Source organism: Schistocerca americana, chromosome 2 (assembly GCF_021461395.2).
Source record: "Schistocerca americana isolate TAMUIC-IGC-003095 chromosome 2, iqSchAmer2.1, whole genome shotgun sequence".
NCBI classification, from domain to species: domain Eukaryota; kingdom Metazoa; phylum Arthropoda; class Insecta; order Orthoptera; family Acrididae; genus Schistocerca; species Schistocerca americana.
This window is the reverse complement of record NC_060120.1, coordinates 376898090-376918444: the sequence shown is the minus strand read 5'-3', so window position 1 is coordinate 376918444 and position 20355 is coordinate 376898090. Positions and strand designations below refer to the sequence as shown.

Sequence of the window (20355 nt, the reverse complement as noted above, 5' to 3'; positions counted from 1 at the left end):
ATTTAACGGAGGTTATGTTGAAAAATAGGGTTTTGTAGCCATAAGAGTGGGGAATAATATGGTGTATTAGAATCCTGAATAAAACCAACCTACTGTCAGAAAAAAATGTGTTGCGTTACCCAAAAACGCCTCTCGTTGGCCTAGGTAATTTGCGGTCAATTTTAAGCAAAATTCTTCCGACCTATGTGTCGTACGACTACGTAGATTTCCAGGTATGTTGAATTGTGTATGTGGATATTGTCTGTAAAGTGACTTTCGAAAAGAGTAGTAAAGAAGGAATAAATGAAAACGTCATGCCTGGTGCAGACGTTCTTCTAGGACAACAGTGAAAAGCATTTTTCTTTAACCATTTGGTGGGAGAAGGCGGCAAAAAAAATCAGAAAAGTTAGAAACTACCTTAAAAGTTGAAACTTCCTGGCAGATTAAAACTATGTGCCGGACCGAGACTCGAACTCGGGACCTTTGCCTTTCGCGGGTGAGTGTTTGAGTCTCAGTCCGGCACACAGTTTTAATCTGCCGGGAAGTTTCATATCAGCGCACACTCCGCTGCAGAGTGAAAATCTCACTCTCGAAACATCCCCCAGGCTGTGGCTAAGCCATGTCTCCGCAATATCCTTACTTTCAGGAGTACTAGTTCTGCAAGTTTCGCAGGAGAGCTTCTGTAAAGTTTGGAAGGTAGGAGACGAGATATTGGCAGAAGTAAAGCTGTGAGAACGGGGCGTGAGGCGTGCTTGGGTTGCTCAGATGGTAGAACACTTGCCCGTGAAAGGCAAAGTTCACGAGTTCCAGTCACGGACCAGCACACAGTTTTAATCTTCCAGGAAGTGTCATATCAGCGCACACTCCGCTGCAGAGTGAAAATCTCATTCTGGTACCTTAAAAGTTGGTTTAAAGTCGATAATGCTCATGTTCTCGATGGACATAGTTGGGGTAATTGTGCGTAGTGAGCTACGCTGTTTGAAGGCATATATACAGTTTCTAACTGTAATACAATTCTTATTGTGTTCAGCCTTTAACAGAAAATTATACAACTGAATTATGACAGTATTTCAAATGTGTAAATTCATTCAATAATTATATGAAATATTGAAGCATCAAATTTTTGTTGCCCCTGGAAGCCGTTAGATAGATAACCTGCAACTGATTCTGTGAACCATCAACAATGAATCGAGATAATCTGTCTGTAATACAGATGCACACACTCCGAACGAATCTGGATATCGAAGATCTCCTACACAAAAAAAAAAATCTGTGTGGATTCCATGAACGGAGATCTTGCGAAACTCAACTCGCTCTTTCCGTCCCTGAGGTCCGGAAGGTCGTGGACATCGGCCGAGTTGGAAGACAATCGATACGATTCTGCACAGTCGTTTAGTGAGTAAAATACGAACTTATAAATCACCGAAACTGATTTGTACTGGATATAGGGGAGCTGCAGACGGAACTCAACACGTTGTTCTCAACGGGAGAAAATCGACAATGAGCCGCTATTCCGCACAGTTTATATTAATGATCTAGTGAACCATACTGGAATTTTAGTGAGGTTATGGCACTGAATGTAAATATATGTAACGTGCTGCCTAAATAGGTGAAGAGATCGAGTACTTTTCGATTACGCTATTGGCGACATATCACTGCGAACGGAAACAATCGTAAATTACTTAGGAATAATCAACAAGAGCTCTCCCAATACAATCTCCGTATTTTACTGCCGAATCACTTCTCTCAACTTCTCCTAAGTCATGCTTCTTTCATGAAATGCGCCGATCAGAGAGTTTAGAAGCCAACACACATACTTTACCGCCGCAATCACAGCTCGGTACTGTGACACAGGCAGTCAGGCAACTTCCTATGACAACAATGCGCTGTTCGTGACATGCCATAATTCTCATCCAGTGCTAATTATAGTTGCGTAATTGTCCACCTTGCACTTTTAACAGACATACACTTCCCTTTCCTACCGGCAGCGAAGTCCTTACAAATGCGCTCCATGAAGGCAATTACTTGATATAACCCAGTCAATGATACACTGAGGAAATAAATTGTAGCACCAAAAAGTAATTAATGTAGAGTAAGGAAATTTCTAGAATACGTTTGTCAAACTATTTAACTGATTAACATTGCAAGATCATAGGTTTATATAAGGGCGAGATAAGCCAATGCAAATGTGGAATGTGGTAAATTAGTAACTGGTGTAACCGCCGTAATGTTGAATGCAGGCCATGCAAACGTGTATGCATTGTGTTGTACATGTGGCGGTTGTAAGTTTGTGGGATGGAGCTCCGCGCCTGTTGCTCTTGATCGGTCAAAACAGGGATGGTTAATTCTGGTTGTGGATGACGCTAGTGTTGCCGTGTCCCACATGTGCTCGTTTGGAGACAGATGTGGTGGTCGAAGATGCCATGGCAACATGTCGACCGAAACCGTGTAGAGCATGCTGGCGGTATGTGGTCGAGCGTTATCCTGTTGGAAAATACGCTAGTGCTTGTTTGGAGACGGATCTGGTGATCTAAGAGGCCATGGCAACATGTCGATCGAAACCGTGTAGAGCATGCTGGCTTACAACAGCGGTATGTGGTCGAGCGTTATCCTGTTGGAAAACACCCTTGTAATGCTGTTCATGAATGACAGCATAACAGATCGAATCACTAGACACACGGCCATTACTGGCATCGGTGCCAGCTTACATCAGAAAACACCAGAAATCTCCAGCCTACCCTCCAATGACTTCTCGTTTACACCACTACAATCGCAAAAGGTGGTGGTGTGGGGTCAGTGGAATGCACGGTACAGCGCGTCCGGCTCAGAGCTGTTCTTGATGTAACCGATTTATAACAGTACGTTGTGTCACTGCTGCTCAGATTGCTGCTGCAGAAGCTAAGCGATGCGACAGAGCCATAAGCCGAACACGATGGTCTTACCTTTCGGTAATTCCACGTGGCCGTCCGAAGCCTGGTTCCCTTGCGACCGGACTTTCTCGTGACCACCGCTGCCAGCTGTCGTGTGCTGTGGCTACATTCCTGCCAAGTCTTTCTGCAGCATCGCAGAAGGAACATCCAGCTTCTCGAAGTCCTATTACCCGAGCTTGTACAAAGTCAGTGAAGTGCTGATAATGGCATCTTTGTCGCCTTAAAGGCCTTCTTGACTAACTTCAACTCACTACGCCTAATCTCAAAGGTAACTAACGCTCAAGACCGTTACAGCGTGTCTTTAAAACAAACCTAATTTGCCATTATGTCACTTCCAAATCAGTTTTAAATCGTCTCCTGTCGTGCTTACAGTGCTGAGTAGCCATATCTTCTCGAAAGTGATCCCACGTTATGGTGCTCACTTTATCGCCTTTTGCTGATAGTGCCAATTTACATTGCTTTGACGTGGTAACTGCATGTAACACGGATCGAATTATATACTGAATACCCGAGTTATGAACTGATAATCGTTTCACATCTCCTGTTCTACTCATTATATGTTATGTTTGATGATTTATCTTTAATTAAACTTACTTTTTATTGACACGTGGGGGATTATGAAAGTTATTATCAGGATAACTCGAAATGACAAACCACCAATGCACATCACTTTTTGTATCACGTGAAAGCACGATAAAAACGAGCGTTGGTTGATCTGCAGCTGTACAGTATACCTGATGTCAACTCTATTGATTTATATATCCAAAACTATTTGATTCATCATTCGTTGCAGGAGTTTAATTTATTTACCAGTGAATGAAATATTTGTAACGTTTAGAGCGGTTTAAATGAGGTAATAATAACAAGTGTCATTGCAAATGCAAACCTTTTTGTGTAATTGTCTTTACGTTTATAAAATATATATTATTGTTTATCCATTAAGACATAAATTTCTTTGTATTAAATAAGCATCCTTTTTCTTTTCCAGATTTCAGCTACGATATACCTCCAATTCCTACAGAAGGTAAGGTCCAGTGTTATTTGTTTTCTTTAATGACTGGTAAAAGCCATTCCCCTCTACAATGAATAAATATTAATTTGTATCTAACTAGTAGGGCTAATTACAGCTTTTTAACAATAAATGGTTTTGCAAATAGGCGTTCCTTAGTGCAAAATCATCAATAGACGTAATTCCAAAATAAATTAGTAATTACAGGAAATTACTTCAGAAGTTCAGGTGTACATTTAGATGAGACCTCAAAATCAGATAAAGGCTTATTATGAAGTTTGTTAAAGGACAAGCATATATTGGTATGTCAATAACTAACGTATTGCCGCGCGGGATTAGCCGAGCGGTCTCAGGCACTGCAGTCATGGACTGTGCAGCTAGTCCCGGCGGAGATTCCAGTCCTCCCTCGTGCGTTGGTGTGTTTGTCCTTAGGATAATTTAGGTTAAGTAGTGTGTAAGCTTAGGGACTGATGACCTTAGCAGTTAAGTCCCATAAGATTTCACACACATCTGAACATTTAACTAACGTATTTGTCGACATGGTAATCAATAAATTAACTCTACCTGTTTGTGTCTGATCGCTGATCTTTTCCACATAACACCGTGAGTAATTCATTCATTAGACGAGACAGACTAGCCACAAAGTTAACTACTTTTTGATTCATATGCACTAATACAGTGAAGATATTAAGGAGCTACCAGTATTAATAAAACTAATCAATCGATATTAATATGAACGTAAGAGTAACGATACAAGAGTAATACAAAAGTATTGTAATACTATGAGAAAAATACGTACATTTTTTCACCAAAGTCCTGGCTGCGTGCCTCTGCCGCAGTGACCTAATATACATCTACGGCTACATGGCTACTCTGTAAAGCACACTTCAGTACTTTGCGTTAATTCTCTATTATTCCACCCTCGAATACCACGCAAAATACCGTGCGAGTTCTCCTCTCCCTTGTTTTATTATGATGATCGTTTCTTCTTATGTAGATCGGCGTCAATTAAATATTTTCGCATTTGGAGGATAAAGTTGATGACTGAAATTTCGTGAGAAGATCCCGCCGCAACGAAAAACGTCTTTGTATTAAAGACTTCCATTCCAAAATTTGTATCATGTCCGTGGCACTCTCTCCCCTATTTCTCGATGTACGAAACATGCTGCACTTCTTTCTCGATGTACTCCGTTAATCCTGCCTGGTAAGGATTCCACATCGCGCAGTGTACACGAAAAGGGGGGGGGGGGGACGAGAGTAGCGTGCGCAGTGTCTTTAGTAAATAAGTTGCATACTCTAAGTGTTCTCCCAATAAGTCGCAGTCTTTGGTTACCCGTCCGCATAACATTTTCTATGTGTTCTTTCCAATTTAAGTTGTTCCTAATTGTAATTCCGAGGCATTTAGTTGATTTTACTTTTTAGATTTGACTGATTTGTAGTGTAACGTCTGTGGAAGATCTCACACTTTTCATTATTTTGGATCAATTGCCAATTTTCGCACCACACAGATATGTAAAATAAATATAAAACCAATAGAGTAGCTCGTTGCCTGACAAACAGAATTAATACTAAACGATATAACATAGGAGCTTGAGGCGCTGAGACCTGCTCTAGATATAGAACGCTGCAGAAACACGCACGATTCCTGTCGCAGGTGTTTTGAGTCTTCACAGTAACGGAAAATATTGATGATTCTTTCAACTACATTTAATATTCTGTTCTCATGTTGACTACATATACTGAATGGTACAGGGGTGGTAAATTCAATGTTTCTACGCCAGGACGATCGTTCCACGCTGGAGTTATGGCTGCTACCATTTTTTAAAAAACTATTCATCTTACTCCCTATCATCTCAGCGAGACAGTATTCTCTTCAGGAGCTTACCGTTATATCTGGAATTAGCCCTCTCGTCCTGTTGCGAAGCCTACTTCAACTGTTGCTTAAAACCTCCCAGGAAAATTATATGCCAGTTATTTTCCTTGTGTATTCCTGCAACCAAACAACAGAACGTAGCTCAGTGGGAAAATCTCTGCATACTTACTACAACTGTTCCATGGGCTGATTAACCAGCTTTCGATAATAGTCAGGTTTTGCTATGATTTGTTAATTTCAACCATTTATCGCGATTACCGGGGGGAGTCATTCCAGATGTGGAAAGGGTCCTTCCGGATGCCATGAAGGGTACAGGGTGCACCCATCTGCAGGTGGTCGCTCATGTCGGCACCAATGATGTGTGTCGCTATGGATCGGAGGAAATCCTCTCTGGCTTCCGGCGGCTATCTGATTTGGTGAAGACTGCCAGTCTCGCTAGCGGGATGAAAGCAGAGCTCACCATCTGCAGCATCGTCGACAGGACTGACTGCGGACCTTTGGTACAGAGCCGAGTGGAGGGTCTGAATCAGAGGCTGAGACGGTTCTGCGACCGTGTGGGCTGCAGATTCCTCGACTTGCGCCATAGGGTGGTGGGGTTTCGGGTTCCGCTGGATAGGTCAGGAGTCCACTACACGCAACAAGCGGCTACACGGGTAGCAGGGGTTGTGTGGCGTGGGCTGGGCGGTTTTTTAGGTTAGATGGCCTTGGGCAAGTACAGAAAGGGCAACAGCCTCAACGGGTGCGGGGCAAAGTCAGGACATGCGGGGACCGAGCAGCAATCGGTATCGTAATTGTCAACTGTCGAAGCTGCGTTGGTAAAGTACCGGAACTTCAAGCGCTGATAGAAGGCACCGAAGCTGAAATCGTTATAGGTACAGAAAGCTGGCTTAAGCCAGAGATAGATTCTGCCGAAATTTTTACAAAGGTACAGACGGTGTTTAGAAAGGATAGATTGCATGCAACCGGTGGTGGAGTGTTCATCGCTGTTAGTAGTAGTTTATCCTGTAGTGAAGTAGAAGTGGATAGTTCCTGTGAATTATTATGGGTGGAGGTTACACTAAACAACCGAACTAGGTTAATAATTGGCTCCTTTTACCGACCTCCCGACTCAGCAGCATTAGTGGCAGAACAACTGAGAGAAAATTTGGAATACATTTCACATAAATTTTCTCAGCATGTTATAGTCTTAGGTGGAGATTTCAATTTACCAGATATAGACTGGGACACTCAGATGTTTAGGACGGGTGGTAGGGACAGAGCATCGAGTGACATTATACTGAGTGCACTATCCGAAAATTACCTCGAGCAATTAAACAGAGAACCGACTCGTGGAGATAACATATTGGACTTACTGATAACAAACAGACCCGAACTTTTCGAATCTGTATGTACAGAACAGGGAATCAGTGATCATAAGGCCGTTGCAGCATCCCTGAATATGGAAGTTAATAGGAATATAAAAAAAGGGAGGAAGGTTTATCTGTTTAGCAAGAGTAATAGAAGGCAGATTTCAGACTACCTAACAGATCAAAACGAAAATTTCTGTTCCGACACTGACAATGTTGAGTGTTTATGGAAAAAGTTCAAGGCAATCGTAAAATGCGTTTTAGACAGGTACGTGCCGAGTAAAACTGTGAGGGACGGGAAAAACCCACCGTGGTACAACAACAAAGTTAGGAAACTACTGCGAAAGCAAAGAGAGCTCCACTCCAAGTTTAAACGCAGCCAAAACCTCTCAGACAAACAGAAGCTAAACGATGTCAAAGTTAGCGTAAGGAGGGCTATGCGTGAAGCGTTCATTGAATTCGAAAGTAAAATTCTATGTACCGACTTGACAGAAAATCCTAGGAAGTTCTGGTCTTACGTTAAATCAGTAAGTGGCTCGAAACAGCATATCCAGACACTACGGGATGATGATGGCATTGAAACAGAGGATGACACGCGTAAAGCTAAAATACTAAACACCTTTTTCCAAAGCTGTTTCACAGAGGAAGACCGCACTGCAGTTCCTTCTCTAAATCCTCGCACAAACGAAAAAATGGCTGACATCGAAATAAGTGTCCAAGGAATAGAAAAGCAACTGGAATCACTCAATAGAGGAAAGTCCACTGGACCTGACGGGATACCAATTCGATTCTACACAGAGTACGCGAAAGAACTTGCCCCCCTTCTAACAGCCGTGTACCGCAAGTCTCTAGAGGAACGGAGGGTTCCAAATGATTGGAAAAGAGCACAGATAGTCCCAGTCTTCAAGAAGGGTCGTCGAGCAGATGCGCAAAACTATAGACCTATATCTCTTACGTCGATCTCTTGTAGAATTTTAGAACATGTTTTTTGCTCGCGTATCATGTCATTTCTGGAAACCCAGAATCTACTATGTAGGAATCAACATGGATTCCGGAAACAGCGATCGTGTGAGACCCAACTCGCCTTATTTGTTCATGAGACCCAGAAAATATTAGATACAGGCTCCCAGGTAGATGCTATTTTTCTTGACTTCCGGAAGGCGTTCGATACAGTTCCGCACTGTCGCCTGATAAGCAAAGTAAGAGCCTACGGAATATCAGACCAGCTGTGTGGCTGGATTGAAGAGTTTTTGGCAAACAGAACACAGCATGTTGTTATCAATGGAGAGACGTCTACAGACGTTAAAGTAACCTCTGGCGTGCCACAGGGGAGTGTTATGGGACCATTGCTTTTCACAATATATATAAATGACTTAGTAGATAGTGTCGGAAGTTCCATGCGGCTTTTCGCGGATGATGCTGTAGTATACAGAGAAGTTGCTGCATTAGAAAATTGTAGCGAAATACAGGAAGATCTGCAGCGGATAGGCACTTGGTGCAGGGAGTGGCAACTGACCCTTAACATAGACAAATGTAATGTATTGCGAATACATAGAAAGAAGGATCCTTTATTGTATGATTATATGATAGCGGAACAAACACTGGTAGCAGTTACTTCTGAAAAATATCTGGGAGTATGCGTACGGAACGATTTGAAGTGGAATGATCATATAAAACTAATTGTTGGTAAGGCGGGTACCAGGTTGAGATTCATTGGGAGAGTGCTTAGAAAATGTAGTCCATCAACAAAGGAGGTGGCTTACAAAACACTCGTTCGACCTATACTTGAGTATTGCTCATCAGTGTGGGATCCGTACCAGGTCGGGTTGACGGAGGAGATAGAGAAGATCCAAAGAAGAGCGGCGCGTTTCGTCACTGGGTTATTTGGTAACCGTGATAGCGTTACGGAGATGTTTAATAAACTCAAGTGGCAGACTCTGCAAGAGAGGCGCTCTGCATCGCGGTGTAGCTTGCTCGCCAGGTTTCGAGAGGATGCGTTTCTGGATGAGGTATCGAATATATTGCTTCCCCCTACTTATACTTCCCGAGGAGATCACGAATGTAAAATTAGAGAGATTAGAGCGCGCACGGAGGCTTTCAGACAGTCGTTCTTCCCGCGAACCATACGCGACTGGAACAGGAAAGGGAGGTAATGACAGTGGCACGTAAGGTGCCCTCCGCCACACACCGTTGGGTGGCTTGCGGAGTATCAATGTAGATGTAGATGTAGATTATCACTATTACTATTACTATTTCGTAACATGTTTCCCTTCCTTATTTTATACTGATGCATGTGAATGATGGCCCTGGAAGAAAGTAAGTATTGGATGTGTCATCGCACACAATATCCATATTCCCAATTTTTCAACAATATACCACTGTGACGACGAATAAAGTTACAGTGTATTTATTTCCTGACATACATGAAGAAGCGACCTTGACTGGTCGAGGGTGGTCTTCCGCTGGCTCTGCCGGTTCCTTCAGAGTATGGTCTAAATATAGAAGACCATCATTGATTAAAACAGAATACTGAGCCTTTCTAAACAGATATGTGAAGAATGAAATACAGCAATGTTTCTTGAGTTTTTTGGTTACGCCGTCAACTTGACTCTAACTCACATAATAATGGACTACAAGTTAGTATTTTGATGTAATGTTTTGAATTCTGACTATAAGAGCTCTGGAAACGTCAAGTAAATATGTGGCACATACAATCCAAGCAACCACACCAAACAGTATTTGAAAATACTCGGATTTACATTTAAAAGAATTTGAGTTTTGATTGTCATTTAGGAAAAATTACGGAAGCATGACCAAAATATTTAGTATCATTTGTCTGTGGTAAATCTGTAGCTAAAAAGATATGAAGCTGCAAATGTACACAATTGCTGACACATATATTACTGGTTTCGCTTCGCCCCACATACGGTCTCGGAAACTGACATACAGCCTGGAGAGCGGTGTGCTGACCACATGTCCCTCCATATCCGCAACCAGTGACACCTACTGGCTGAGGATGACACGGTGGCCGGTCGGTACCGCTGGGCCTTCATAGCCTGTTCAGGAGGAGTTTTAGTGTAGTTCACCCCACATAGTTTTCACTTTATACTTTTGTACATACAGTGTAACAATATATTGTTAATTGATGTGCTATATATGTCTGCTAACACCACCACCGTATTTCCACACTTTAATGGTTGTCCTTAAACGTTACTCCTGTTATGACCGCGAATGAACAAAGTCTGTTTCGGGATGAGAAGCAAGTATTAACTTACTGATTCTTGGTGTTCGGAGCACGTTTTGTAGTTGCATTTTCTGTTTTGTCGAATGTGAATCAAAATATACAGCATGTACCATTTATCTAGACCACCCAAAATAACTTCTGGCGAGGTAACAGAAGAAAACATTATAAAGAAAATGTCGTTTAGCAACCAGAGGGGCATTAGTTACCAAGAGTTCCTTCATTCTTGTAACTTTGTTCATTATGCAGATATGAATAGCAGTATGTCTTTCTTTCAAATAGTGGCCTGTATTTTTTGCTCGGTAATCCTCTTCCTCTCTTCAAGACCTGTTGGTTGCTTTATTGAGAGATGCGGGAGGACTAAGGGAAAAAACAGCAAGTCCATCAGTTCTCGATCGACGAGTGGTGCATCTAAAAGTGGAGACCTCAACCGAGAATGTGATCTGATCTAGCTGGAAGATTCATAATAGTAAAAGCTAAATGGCTAGAAAACGTAACGGACATCATCTGTACTGTCAATAATAAAAGCAAGATGAAGGAGATAGGAAAGTCAAAAGTCAGCAGGGAGGGGGTGGAGAAGTGTGCCCCAGGGCTCTGCATGCTGCAGGAAACGTCCCATCCACAGTTGTCCCACCCCTGGTCAGTTAGTCAGGAGCGGTCAGCAGCGCTCCCTATTCAAGAGAGTACGACACCTAGAATGGAACATTTGGTACGGCAGAAAGGAGGCCAGCCGAATCTGGAAGCGATAAAAACAAAGCAAAAGAGATATTAAAGAGTAGCTTGGCCAAGGAGGTGGTGTCGAGGATCCCCAAGACCCTGCATGCAGCGGCAGCCACCCTACCCCTGTCCTAGAAGTAGATCAGAACCTTATAACGGAGAATAAAAACAACTTTGACGGAGAAAACTGAGAATCAGTTCAACCATCCGTGAGCTGTCCGCCAATATTAGAGGCAAGCAATCCAGAAGTCCATACTTAGCATGGAGGGCTATAACCCTCCTACCTGTCCGGTTAATTAGGCTTTTCTGTATGACCATGTACCTAAATTTCATAATCTGTGGGGAAAAGGCATCTACTCCTAAGAATAATGCACAACCGAGAGAATTAGATGAAGTTATAATCGAATCACCACTGCTCAGTATTTTAGCAATGACTATCAGAAACAAAGTTCGGTTAACTTACGTAAACCAGTTTTTAATTAACAGTAGTTTGTGGAAAATTTGGAAAGAAGGTTTTCAAAGTATGTCATTAATGAAAATAGCCAATGGTTGCCAGTTCCTCATCGGAACAAGAATACTTAAATTGAAACTCAATTTCATACTTATAAGCAATCTTACGTAAAAATAGTTACCGGCGTCATAACGTAGGAACAGTACCTAATGCACCCTTTCAAGTACTTCACACCACACATGTCACAGTAGTCAAATACCAATCAAATAGCTAACACATACAACATATATTAATTTTCAAAGATCAATTAAAGTAAGATTATTTACTGGCTGTGGACAGAATCTTTTTGTTACGTTACTCACCGTAATACTGACTGTCGTAATTGTAGCAAGCAGAAAGATTGTTTGAATTTACTCATTTGTAAGAACTGTCATTTACCTAGCAGTTACTCTGATGTTTCTTTGTAATAAAAGTTATATATTCTGCCACAAGCTATAAATTAGAACTGTGCATTAATCGTAAAATTCAGTGTCCAAGTTACGTAAAGTTTTACTACCAATTTTTTTATTATGAAAGTTACTCTATTTTTAGCAAATGAATTAATATTGGCTTTTGCACCAATTTCTGACGTCATTCATACTACAGCCAAATATTTCATTATTACGTAATTGGCCAAAAGTTGGAAAATTATGTTTTGATAACCTAATAAATTAATATTCACTTCATTTACAGATTCTTTTCTGATTATCTCGGTTAGTACAAAGCGATAGGATGGATACATCTTGTACAATGACTTATGAAAATTATTTACGTGACAATACGCACGAAAACAATGTTATTTAAGCAATAAAATTTCACCTACGTTGGTCAGCCTATTACAGTTCTAGTTATAAAAAGTCTAGATCTTACTTCACTTTAAGATGCCGTTGGTTTCTCAAGTGGCTTCATTTAGCGGTAAAGTAGGGCACAGGTTGATCTTTTTGCCATACCAAAGCCAATAACAAGGGCCCACAGTACTATTAATGTTATGTGACTTACTCTTGCTGCATTTGTACTGTGCCCAATAAATGCCATAGTTCGCCCATATTAAACATCCACCAAACCAACCATTTCAGTTTCCACTACTCCGCACTTCGGAAACTGACATTTTATCTCCGCACTTTTGCATAGCCACACTGGCGAATACACTCAACCAACGATGCCAATCGTCTCCTCACGACTCCGAACTGCTCGCACCCCCAGCGATAATGCATTTACAATTTATTACACTTTTTGACAATATCTTTTGCCTTATTAGGCCCGCGTGTCTACTTACAACATGTTAACATTCCATGCGTATTCTCTTTCTTAAATAACAAATGTAATTTGTAATTTGACAACATATTTACAAGACTAATATTCAATACAATTATTAAAAAATAACTTCGCAAAACACGTAGAAAATGTCTGATCATCCATAGAGTTGTGGTGATATAGGCTAAAAGGAGGGGGAATTCCACCAAAATATGAGCTATTGTACGTAAGACTTCATAACAACAATGTGGGGGGGCGGCTCCTTACACAAAATAAAACTGTAGGTTAACCTGACTGATGCGGAGACAGCACAGGACTGTGGAGAAGCGGAAAGAAGTGCATCATACAGCAGCAGTCTCATTGATTGTGCAGAGTTTACCAGATGTGAGAGTATCCTACCAGATATTCCATTTCTGAACGAGCAGAGATCTCGTGTGCACTCGCAAATCCGCACCTGGGATCATCAAAGCGTGTGGGGAGCGAGCAAGGGCTTCTCTAAAACAGTCGGCCAGTTCATTCCCTGAGATACCCACATGACTTGGGACCCACAGAAAGACAGCTGAGAAGGCAACACGACGAAGGTCATTAGGATGTCATGAATAGCAGAGACCGAAGGGTGGAAGGAACAGTATCGGTCATCAGCCTAGACATTGTTCATTTAGACATTACAAACTAGAACACCATCAAGGGCAGGATCTGCTAATGGCTATCAGCTCTGCCGTAAACACGTTGCATATTCCCAGCATTTATTGGCCTTCAGTACCAGCAGGATGTGTAAAATCATATTCCGTCGAACCCACAGTTTTAGAGCGATCGCTATAAAAAATGAAAGCACCGTGGAACTCTTGAAGAATCTAATCAGTGGACTGGGCGCCTTCCGAGGAGGAGTGCGTGAGAAAACATGGGGAGCCCAGTCCAGGGAGGGAAAATGGAAATCTTGGCACAGGGAAGTGAGCCCTATTCCAACTGGTAATTTCACTCGAGGGCTGATATCAGGAGGACGACACACCTCATTTGCAAAGAGAATCTGGAATGATCAACGAACTGTCGAACGTCAATTGCGTAGAAGACCAAGAGATGGTACTGTCGAATCTGAAGAGGGAAGATCCCTGCTTCGGCGAGTAGACTGTCCGTGAGACTAGTCCGGAACAACATGGTGGTAGGCCATATCTGTTTCAAAGCCGAAGGAGACCCCAAGCCATAAACCTGGCAATCATAGTCCAGCAGGGAACAAACCACGGGCTGGTAAATACGGATAAGAGTAGCATGATCTTCACCTGATGTGAGGGCAAGGGTGCAGAGGGTGTTAAGCTTCCACTTGCAGGTAGACTTCAGCTCACGAATATTGCCAGCCAAGTCAGGTTTTTATCTAAAATGGGGCTTTACTACAACCACAAGGTGCTGGGCGACTAAGTAGAATTACAGGTCAGGATGGACTGTGAAACGACGATGAAAATGCATGACCCACGTTTTTGTAGGCGAAAACTGGAAACCATGGGGAAGACCCAATGCAGAGCCCCGCTGGATGGCATCTTTGGCTGGCGTTCAGCAGAGGCTGCCGAGTGGGGGCTGTACGAAATGCAAAAGTCGTCGACATACAGCGCAGGGATAACCAGCGGCCCGACAGAGATCACCATCTCATTGATGGCCATCAAGAAGAGAGTGACACTCAACTCAGAACCCTGTTGGGCGCTGTTCGCTTGGAGTAGGGAGGAGCTGAGTGACGTGCCGACTCTGACACGGGATAACCAATCGAATAACAACTGACGAATAAAAATCTGTAGAGAGCCTTGAAAGCACCAGACATTTGGGGTAAGTAAAATGTGATGATGCCAAGTGGTGTCGCACGGCTTAGGTAGGTAAAAAAAACTGTGAGAAAAATTGGTGTTTCGGAAAATCTGTCAGATTGCTGCTTCCAGCTAAGCACATGGTTGATTGTGGATCGTCCTTCGCAGAAACGACACTAATAGGGGACAAAAGAGATGGATCCTTTCCTTCGATTATATCACTCGAAACGCTCTCCAGATATGCCAATTAAACAGTTTTATTTGCAACACAAGAACGAAACTCACAGATCTGGGATGAACACAATAACTAGCTTCTGAAGAACAAAAATAAAAATTTTTCTCGACTGTGTGAATGTTCAAATAATCCGAGTACCAAAAAGTAACAGTCACACGATGAATCCCTTTCAAGTCTGTAGGAATGAATTTTGTAATACTAAGTCCGACAATTCCCAGGTGTAGGAGATGCAGCAAAACAGAGAAGCAAGTCTTCTCCCATCGGTGGCGACCCGTTTGGTCCGCCCCACTTCACAGTGTCGGCGAAGAGCGGAGGAGGTGGTGTAGGAAGCGCGTCACCCATGAGAGGTCTTCCCATTGCGGCTGGCTGCACTCGAAATAGTGGTTGCCCTCGCTGTGCGGGATAAATAAACATCTCGCGGAGTAACACTTCTGGTTGACTGCTCAAGCTTTGCTTCGGAGGAAGCAGGAAATAGTTTCGCCTGCGCTCCGCGCGCCTTGAAGCTGCTGCTGGCCCGGCTACTGGTGTCGCTAATAAGCTCGCTGGTTGGAATTTCCGCCTCGCGCGGACTAGAGCACTGTCTCCGCGGTGTATGTTGTGCAGGTTGCTGTCTGCGCCTATTGAACTTGTTACCACAGCAAAATGGACCCGAGATTCGATGGCTCTGAGCACTATGGGACTTAACATCTGTGGTCATCAGTCCCCTAGAACTAAGAACTACTTAAACCTAACTAACCTAAGGACATCACACACATCCATGCCCGAGGCAGGATTCGAACCTGCGACCGTAGGAGTCGCGCGGTTCCGGACTGAGCGCCCGAGATTCGAGAGCCCACCGTAATCTACCGGCAAACATTCTTTCAGGCAGCTTGCAGGATACGTTGGTCATGCTTATCGGCCTGTAGCTACCGAGAGACAGTTTAAGTATTGGGAAAAGTATGCTATAACGCCGTTGCGATGAGATAACACCTTGGTGCGAAATACGGTTGAAGACCCTGAGTAGATGTTGCCTTTGGGGAATGTTCAGGTGATGGATACACACCTGTTCAAAAACTTGTCAACAATGTACCATCAAAATCTACCACAAAATTGACTGACTCTACTATACTAACAAACAGTGGAGGTACTCGGGATATCATGACTCAACGACTTGCTGGAGTTGACAATAAATACATAGAAACAAGTAAAATGTACAGCAGTCACTCAGTCCCAGTTATCTTCTACCTTCTATTCGTTCGTGTACATTGTACTGATATAAACCTTCAATTGAAAACGGTTAACTGAATGAACGGTTTACGCTTTCTTTGTGTTTAATTTGTATACTGTCAACTCCAGTAAGTGCATGACTTATGTACTCCCGAGTATCTGCTCTGTGCTAATAGAAGAGAGTTAACGTCAGTTTTGTCTCACCATTATAACGGCATGTGTGAATGGCACACTGTGACACGCTTGAGGAAAGGGAAGGAATTACAACACAAAAAAGATTAGGGTGCTACTCGTATGTAAAAAAGCCTTCTGCCGTTCATATGCAACGAACAAAGTTACAAGCAAGGCAGTCATGCTGGTTAATGTTCTCTTCCTTAGTTAAGTCACATTTGTTTGATACATATTTTGTTGATTCGAGAGGACTAGCGTTCAATCCCGCGGTAGACCGTTGAACTTCATAACGCGATTTTCATAGAACACCGGTTCTAATCCAACCTGAAAGCATACTTTAATTTATTTGTAAAATCACTCGACAGTCCTCTCATATGGAAAGCAAATCACAACTGTAAAACTTCACCACAACGATCAGAAACATAATATTATCGTGCTTTCTTGGCAGTTTACATGTGCTTACATTTGCAATCGCTGTTCACACACGTCACGTTCAAAAAGATATTTTCTAGTTAATGTGACCACACACCTTTTGCTTTATTAGAAACATTTTATTTTTTTAATCTTCATACTGTCCAACTAGAATCCTTATCGTCTCAACTTTTGAAGATTCATCATCTTACATAAATTTGAAGTAAATCTGACATTAATTATTTACACTTAGACTCACAAACATCACAGCCCTTACGTTTGTGCACGCACCTCGTTGAACTGTGGGCGTATGGCGAGATATCTTCACTATTAGCAATGGTTTTCAAGAAAGTGAATTCTTTCTTCGCAGATTAAATGAACTTATTCTTTGATGTCTATTTTTAACATTAAAATTAATGTGAAGCTGTATACAATATATCCCACCATCGAAATAACTGCTACAATCAGTACTTGATAACGCTATTTCTGTATAAACTTTTAATCTTCGAGGATTCGAACACCTGACCTTTTCATTCGCAGTCAGATGCACTATCCGTTACGCCGCCAAACAACTGCTCCGCTGTATATACACCCATGCTCATAAATTAAGGATAATTGCAGAATGTGATGCCACACAACGCGGCACTACACAAAAATGGCGCTAATAGCATAGGCACATAGGGAACACGCACGACACAAATCTGTAAGTCCACAGTATTGGTGATAAGTTGAGAAAACCGTCCCGAAACTCATGTGCTACAGAACGCCACTGTTTCCTGCGCATGTACCCCGTCATCAATATGGGATATGATCACCATGCACACGTACACAGGCCGCACAACGGGTTGGCATACTCTGGATCAGGTGGTCGAGCAGCTGCTGAGGTATAGCCTCCCATTCTTGCACCAGTGCCTGTCGGAGCTCCTCAAGTGTCGTAGGGGTTTGAAGACGTGCGGCAATACGTCGACCGACAGCATCCCAAATGTGCTTGATGGGGTTTAGGTCTGCAGAACAGGAACGCCACTCCATCCGCCTGATATCTCCTGTTTCAAGGTACTCCTCCACGATGGCAGCTCGGTGGGGCCGTGCGTTATCATCCATCAGGAGGAACGTGGACCCGGACCCACTGCACCCCTGAAAAGGGGGACATACTGAAGAAAAAGACGTCCCGATACCCCTAACATGTTACAATTCCTCTGTCAAAGACATGCAGAGGTGTACGCGCACCATTCATAATCCCAGCCCACACCATCAAACCACGATCTCCATACAGACACCTTTCAAGGTCATTAATGGGTTGGTATCTGGTTCCTGGTTCACGCCAGACGAAAACTCGACGAGAATCACTGTTCAGACTATACCTGGATTTGTCTGTGAACATAACCTGGGACTACTGTTCCAATGACCATGCACTGTGTTCTGGACACCAGGCTTTACGGGATCTCCTGCGACCAGGGGTCAGTGGAATGCACCTTTCAGGTCTCCAGGCGAATAAAACATGTCTGTTCAGTCGTCTGTTGACTGTGTATTTGAAGATAACTTTACCAGTGGCTGCGGTAAGGTCCCGAGCAAGGCACTGATGATGAGATATCGGTCTTCTTGTGGTGATGTACACTGTGGACGTCCCGTACTGTAGCGCCTGGACACGTTTCCTGTCTGCTGGAATCGTTGCCATAATCTTGAGATCACACTTTGTGGCACACGGGGGGCCCGTGCTACGACCTGCTGTGTTTGACCAGCCTCCACTCGCCCTAGTATTCTACCCCTCATAGAGTCATCAATCTGTGTTCTTTGAATCATTTTCAACACACAGTCACCATTAGCACGTCTGAAAACGTTTGCACACTTACTCGCTGCACCGTACTCTGACATGCACCAACACACCTCTGCGTATGTGGACTGCTGCCAGCGCCACCGTGCGACGACCGCGTGTCAAATGCACCGCATGATCATACCCAGAGGTGATTTGAACCCTCAAACCGCCCACCAGAGCGTTGTTTCACCATGTATCAGCATTATCCTTAACTTATGAGAATGAGTGTATATCGGCTGAGTATCTTCTAAACGACTATCAGCACAAGATTCGCCAAGAATAATTTTATTGTGTCCCGCAAAAGGCAAAGGTCCCGAGTTCGAGTCTCGGTCCGGCACACAGTTTTAATCTGTCAGGAAGTTTCAATTTTATTGTGCTTTGGGTCGTAGTGCGCGTCTTACAGCCGACAATCTAGTTATAAAATACAGAGCTATTTGCAAAAGTTCTACAATTCCTTAGTTTTGAGCCAGTTTAATGATGTTGCAGGAAACAGGGAAAAGAATGTCCTTCGTTGCTCACGTCGCCGCTCTAAATGGATGGAACATAAACGCATCAACTTTCGCAAGATTTCCAATACCAGCGTTCACAAAATTCTATTCTATTATTACTTAAAAACTGTAATTGTGTTTTCCATCACTAAATAGCTACACTGTTTGCAGGAAAAGTAGGTAGAAATCTGTCAACTTCGACAAACACTCCTACAACTCATCTATAGCTTCGTCTTACTCCTAGTCTGTGAAGTCCCAGAGCTTCAGCCAGTAACAGATCATTTTCGATCACGTTACCAAATCTTGATTCTTAATTACTTTTACGCTTTAACTGCATAAAATAACATATTTTGTGTGCATATTGACCGTCAATGCTATTTGAATGTTATAATCAGAATAACAGCAATCCAAATCAAAATTTTAATACAGGAAAACAGCCTGTTGCCAGTGGTGCCTTAGGATTTGCCCAGGTATTTGGTGAAAACACAAGAATTCCGTAAATAATTATGCAATAAGTTCCAACCAACCAGTCGCCGAAGAAAGCTGTAGGTTAAACTTATTCTAAATGACGCTTTTAGGCGAAATAAACGCTTAACCTCAGGAGCAGCAAATAACGGGAGCAGCCGCTCAGCTACAAGGACAGAGTGGGCAAAGCCCAGTGGCAGCATGACAAAATAAACAATCACTAAATAATAAACAGAGAGTTAGTTCAGAAAATACATCACAAGTAATACGGATTTAATGTACACAGCCGGTCAGCGATCTTACCAGAAAAGGTCTCTTTTAACGAACGTATTGCCAAATCTGTTTTATGAAGTCACAACATTAACTAAGGCATAGAGTCAGGTTCCCAATAACAAAGCTTTAAGTAATGATTAATATGTCCTGCAACATAAGCAAAGGATAATAAAGAGTATTAAATGCCGGCCGATGTGGCAGAGCGGTTCTAGGCGCTACAGTCTCGAACCGCGCGGCCGCTACAGTCGCGGGTTCTAATCCTGCCTCGAGCATGGATGTGTGTGATGTCCTTAGGTTAGATAGGTTTGAGTAGTTCTAAGTTTTAGGGGACTGATGACCTCAGAATTTAAGTCCCATAGTGCTCAGAGCCATTTGAACCATTTGAACAGTATTAAATCTGAAGCCAATGTGCAAATTAAGTTTACCAAGTGTGGTGTCACCGCCAGACACCACACTTGCTAGGTGGTAGCCTTTAAATCGGCCGCGGTCCGTTAGTATACGTCGGACCCACGTGTCGCCACTATCAGTGATTGCAGACCGAGCGCCGCCAAACGGCAGGTCTAGAGAGACTTCCTAGCACTCGCCCCAGTTGTACAGCCGATTTTGCTAGCGATGGTTCACTGACAAATTACGCTCTCATTTGCCGAGACGATAGTTAGCATAGCTT

At 42.9% G+C, this 20355-nt stretch overlaps 1 protein-coding gene across 1 annotated transcript in view; it reads left to right on the top strand.

Annotated features, from left to right (window-relative positions):
• LOC124594035 (agrin-like) overlaps window positions 1–20355 on the top strand; it is a 536557-nt gene that overhangs the window by 233161 nt on the left and 283041 nt on the right. Inside the window, exon 4 of the mRNA XM_047132385.1 lies at window positions 3898–3933. Within this exon, the coding sequence (XP_046988341.1) occupies window positions 3898–3933 (36 nt within the window). The remainder of the gene's footprint in view (window positions 1–3897; window positions 3934–20355) is intronic.